Here is a 6000-nt window from a genome sequence, read left to right on the forward strand (position 1 = left end):
AACAGCATGTCACAGGACATCGCAGGTGCTTTACACCTCCTTTGGAGATCAGTTTAAAAGCAGATTAGTGGAAATACTGAAAATGGATTATAGGCAACATGCTAAAGCAGATTAGTGGAAATACTAAAAATGGATTATACGCAACATGGACGCAAACTGTAGTGACTTTCTACTGATGAACCAAAACATAAAACTGTAATGCTGAATTGTGCATATGTGAATATGGCAGCTTTTTGCACAAAACAGTTAGCAGAACTTGAAGTAAGGACAATGTTGTTCCCCTTTTTCCTTTTCCAGTGCCGAAAAGCATTTAGTGGCTATTTAAGAAGATGTCTAAAACAATATTTACCCGCCCCCCCCTTTTTATCCATCTGTCTTCTGCTCGGTGCTACACTCCCCTAGATGCTTTGATACGAGTTATTCTCCACCTTCTCTTAGATAACCTCTGATGTGTAAATAAAAGAAGAGCTTCAGAGAAAAACTGGGACAGAGAGTGACATAAACAAGATAAATCAAGCCGTAATGCAGCCAATCTGTGACTGCTTTAATTAACCTATACACAGCCTTGAGGTTGTAATAGAAACCAACAAAGCAAATGCTGCTGCAGTGGAACATGTGCTTTAATGTTAAACACGTGGCGCTACACAGTGTGTGAGCTACTTTTACATTTTGTCCAGCAACCAGTGTCTCAACCCTGATTTTATCCATTGTGTATGATGCATTGTGATAATGATACTTTTTTAAGTTTTTCAACATTTGAGCCTGGCTCAACAACTCTTTCTGCTGTATTTCTTTAGATCATCTGCACTCTTATCTCTGTATCGTCCAAACTGAATCAGCGTGAAACTGAGCTTTTAGCTGCTTCAACAGGTGCTTCAAAGAGTATTTCTGAAGGAGAAAGAGTTGAATTTGTGAAATGTTTCTCATAAGGGACATTTCATTTCCATGCCTCCTAGAAATTCTGTCCATAGGGCACTGTTTTGTTTAAACATAACCATAAAAAGCTGAATAATGTAGTTGCTGCCAGCAAATATTTTGGCAAAAAACAAATGAGTTAGATGAAACAGTGGAAATCCAGTCTGGGATATCACTCTCAAGTCTGTGCTGTTTATGTGAAGCTCCAACCAGCTGCCTTAGGTTATTTTATTTTGATTTGACAAGAGGGAGACAGAACAAAGAGGCAGACATATGAGTTACTTTTACCCACTGTTAAAGATTGCTCTGACACATACATAACAAGCACTGCATATACATCTACTTGAGGATGTTGCACTCACAAGAAAACTTATGAACTAATAACTAGTAAGTAAACCCCTGTGTGCTATGCCTGGAGCAAGTTGCGATTCTGCACTCACACTTGGCACAGACTGTTTTACTCACAGAGGCAGACAGCAGCCAGCAGACGCAGGCCATTCTCTGGCGGAAAGCAGGTGGGGAATAGAGGCTGCAGGACGTAATTGGAAAACGTCAGCGCGATCACGGCCTGGTTTGTCGGGTATATCACCAGCACGGCGATCCACAGGCGCAGGAACCTGAGACAAAAAGGAAGGAGGGTGGCACGGTTACAAACAGAGAGGCATGGGAGAAACAGTAGGGTGCTGTACAGGACGAATATACATCCTTCAGATTCCCATTCAAAGCAGGTTATTTTTGGTTGAAGTCCGCACACGTGTCAACGCTATTTCTTACTACACGTGGCCTCTCTTTGTATTGTAAAATAACTTATAATCTGATTTTATTGTTTGTTATACAAAGATATTAATGAATTGACAGTAAATTAATTGTTCATACTTCTGAATATAATGCAATCACTCCTTTGAGTCATTTATAAAGCAAAAATCCCACACATATGCCGGCTTCAGCCTCTGAAATATGAGGATTTGCTGCTTTTTGTGTTTTATGCTAATTTAAATTGAATTTAAAATTTTTCTGTTTCCACATTTTGTGCTATTTTGTGAGATTTTATAGGCTTTATGATGAAAAAATGCTCAAGAGATTAGGACAACACAAATACTAAAAGCAACATTTAACTTGTATGGTTCATGTTCAGTTTAAAGTATCTGGGGTTCCCCCAAATTTTCCTGTTTGTGAGTAGAAACTGCATTTAGACCAAGCAGCAGTTAAAACCCTTCACTGGAACCGAGACTAATACAATTTTAACTGGGCGGTGTAACTGAGGTGACTCATGCCAGGTTGTCTGGTTACAGTAAATAGCTCCAGTCACAGAGGAACAACATGATGCAATATGAACATTACCCATATTAGTGAGCGTCTGCTTTTACTACTAATATTTAGCCGCTTGTTTGAATTTGCATTTTTGTAGGGGCATTTTGTTGGGGCAGTGGGGGTGAGACGAAGTAGAGCAGGAGGGATAAGCTTTTAGCAGGAGAGACAAGGCAAGTGGTTTTTCCATGAAAATCCCTGCGAGCTTAAAGAGGGATCATTAATGTTACAGCTGACTGCATTAATGGGATTGTGTCTCAATGGAATGTGTGTGTTTAGTGTACATTCAAATGCAGGCCAATGCTGACTAAAACCACTAGTAACATTTCCTCAAGAATTGTTTGTACTTGCACTTTAATTTCTATTTGTTGCTTCTATTCCACTATATTTCTGAGGGAACTACTGTGCATTTTACTTTACTATATTGATTTGACAGCTATAGCTGCTTTGCAGACAGGGTTTCACATGCTAAAGATAAGATGAACTCAGATGATATGATGCACTGCTGTACATTAAACAACCTATAATAGTTTGTAGGAACATTGTGGTAGGCCACACCGCCACATGGACCAGCTATTCAAATGCAGCTTACAGGTTAATGTATCATTAAATGATAACACTGCATGTGATACTTATTTACATATGCGTGATAATACTTCTGTACTTTTACTTAAATACACTATTAGTCCCTGTATTAGGGCAAAAAGCAAATTATTGTTTTTGTTATTTATTCATCTTCTTTTCTCAATGAAAAATAATATGCCACTTTCCTAAAGCCAAAATCGTCATTCAAATTCTTAATTTTCTTTAACAGTCCAAAACCTAAAGATAAATGCAGCAAATATTAACATTTGAGAGGCTGAACCCAAAGAATTTTGGAGCATTTTTGCTTAAAAAAATGACTTAAATGACAATCGAAACAGTTCCAAATTTATTTTTACCTGGTTAAAGGATGGTTCTATCTTTATATATACACCTTTAATATAAGGTTCATACTGAACATACATCTGACACATTAATTAATCTGGATAAATATAGATGTTTCCCAGTGTTTGGACAATTAATTGATCAATCTATTGAACGTGTACATTTAGATTGTCCATATATATCAAGTACATTTGATTTATCTTTATTTAGCCCATTATAAGAATACCCTCTAATCAAGTTTTTTACAATGTCTCTCTGCAACCTGTGGCATCTACGGCAGTCTTTACCCTGCATATTATGGGTGTAACACCACCACCATTAGTCTGACATAACAAAAGAGCCTTTGTAGTTAAAATATTGTCCATTCTAGTTGTGTTTGAGCGTACAACTTTACGAGCTCTTCCCCTTTTCTACGAGCTTTCCGTTCTCCCAGGCAAGGTACAGGAACTGTAAAATATCAAAGTTATTGACTTATATGCACATGCAAACACAGCTGCACCCCTGCAGCCCCCCACCACAAGCACACATAAACACACATAGGGATAAAAAGGAGCAGGACAACAAAAACAAACACCCCTTGAAAATTGTTTATTTATCCCAGACAGAGGGCACAGGGAAACAGTTTCCCCAACACATCAAACCTAGCATCTGAAGTTCATTGATGTATAATGATAGCTACTGCACAAAAGGGACAAAAACAATCATTGGCTGTTATGTCTGGTTGAATTCCTGTCCCGAAATACCCTGATAATATGTATCCTTGTGATAGTTGAAAAAAAAACACAATGGTACAATTTGTGTTTATACTCTGGGCAAAGGCACAGTGTGTGTGTAAAATCTACGCTAACAAACGATATTGTACTAAATTTAACATCTGTGCTTGACTTACTAACAAAAGACCCCCCTGCTTTGGATCAAGATGTCTGACCTACATCGCCAGGCTCATCCACCAGGATAAAGAGACGAATCGAGACAAGTTGGTATGCTCACCTAAATCCATGTCAAATTGACTTTAATAATAATAATTTCTTCAAGAAAACTGGGTCATATCTTTAATAGACAGCACTTTTGACGAGGGTCAACTGAGGGTTTATTAAACCTAAGTGACCCAAGACTGAGTAAAAATGTCAATCCTCAAAAGTGATCAATTTGACCATCATTAAATCCTCATAATAACTTTTAGTTATAATGAAAAATAGCTTTAAACGTCTAGCATTGGTTTACAAAATGATACCTGGATGGGTCAATTCAATCAGAAAGATCTTAAAATCTTAAAGGGCATTAATTTTTCTAGCCAAATTAATTGAAAACATTTAGAAAGATTTGGAAGCATTTATGGCAACACAATGAAAATGCCTAAATGCCAATTACAAACCCCCTCCCACCCAATCAAACATCCTTCTCATGGGAATAAGATCACACCTTCAGATGTTTTATTAAAATACACCTGAACGCCCTACTTGTTGTTTCCAGCTATAAGTAGAAGACTGAACATCTTTATGAATGTTCAGTTTTCACTCACCCAGCCAGCCCTCCAAAGATGTCCTTGACGTAAGAGTAGTCCCCGCCCGACTTGGGGATGGTGACGCCCAGCTCGGCGTAGCACAACGCCCCGATGGCAGTGATGATACCCGTGATGATCCAGACGATCAGGGCCACTCCCACGGAGCTGGCGTTCTCCATCACTCCCTTCGGACTGACGAAGATACCTGAGCCGATAATGTTACCTGGTGGAGGGAGGAGGGAGGGGAGACATGAGGTGTCAGGTTTTGGTGCAGACTGAAAAACAGATTGTTGTCAGCATTGTCTTGAGGCGATGTAGTGGTTACGTGTGCAAATGAGCAGAGGCAAAAGCAAAATAGGCTTTAAATGTCCTTTTTTAGTGCATTTAAAAGCATGCATTCCACCATTTTGTCATGGGAAGCACAACTAAGCCTGGGAAAACAGTTGTATCACGTCCTCTGTAGCTCTGGTTGAGCATTGTCAAGTGAGAGAATAACTCAAAATAACTCAGTGATGTCAAACGTTATCTCCGCTTGGGCTTGAGAAAGTCTGGATTACAAACTGGGGGAGTGAAGTTTGAAATATGAGGGCATTTTTCAAAGAAGGGAGTCAAAAAATCTGCCATCCAGTTGCATTATGGGAAGTGTGGGAGCTAGTATTTTGAAGCATGACCCAAATTAGGGAATCTCCATCTCTGCTGTAGCAATTTTTATCATTATTTTGTTAATGTGTCTCTTCCCTCCATCCTTATGCAAGTGCAACACATCACTGGAGTACCACTTTAAAAAATAAATTTAAAAAAAATCAATAGCCTAATTTTCTTCAATTGATTTCAGGATGTCAAGAACCGAGACTATTCTGTTTAAAAAAATACATTACCAGTGGCTTAGCATTTTTTAATTTTCAGCTTGTTTGTGTGTTTAAGAAAGTTTAATTTACATTTTCTACCACTGCAGACATCCTTTGTTTTGCAAAGGTACACATCGTTTGTAGTTAGAGAGCTAAAACTTGCAAACACACTGGTATGGTCTTTTAAATTTGCTTCATAGTTATACTTCCTAAGTTGCCTGTAGGGATTTTACTTCATTGAAAGTTTACTTGTAGTATTTAATGTATATAGACAAAATGAGCGGTTCATGAGTAGAAAGTGAGCGACAAATGAGAGAGTGAAAGTGAGAGCGACAGAGCACCAATTGAACAGTGATGAGGCAGGTGGGAACCTGTGATCTGCTGACTTTGCAAAAGGGTTATGAGGAGATGGAGCAAGAGAGAGAGCGGGGTGAAAGAGTGCAAAGAGGGAGGAGGGATGAGAGGTAGATGCGGGGGGGGGGGGGGGGGGGGGGGGGG

The 6000-nt window shown here is 39.0% G+C and overlaps 1 protein-coding gene across 2 annotated transcripts in view; it reads right to left on the reverse strand.

Moving 5' to 3' along the window:
* slc7a8a (solute carrier family 7 member 8a) overlaps positions 1-6000 on the reverse strand; it is a 42011-nt gene that overhangs the window by 10405 nt on the left and 25606 nt on the right. For both annotated transcript variants that reach the window (XM_046064364.1, XM_046064363.1), the window contains exons 2-3: positions 4673-4877; positions 1381-1532 (exon numbers count right to left, since the gene is read on the reverse strand). In XM_046064364.1, the coding sequence (XP_045920320.1) occupies positions 1381-1532; positions 4673-4833 (313 nt within the window). In that variant the 5' untranslated portion in view covers positions 4834-4877. The remainder of the gene's footprint in view (positions 1-1380; positions 1533-4672; positions 4878-6000) is intronic.

Source organism: Micropterus dolomieu, linkage group LG12, assembly GCF_021292245.1.
Source record: "Micropterus dolomieu isolate WLL.071019.BEF.003 ecotype Adirondacks linkage group LG12, ASM2129224v1, whole genome shotgun sequence".
NCBI classification, from domain to species: Eukaryota; Metazoa; Chordata; class Actinopteri; order Centrarchiformes; family Centrarchidae; genus Micropterus; species Micropterus dolomieu.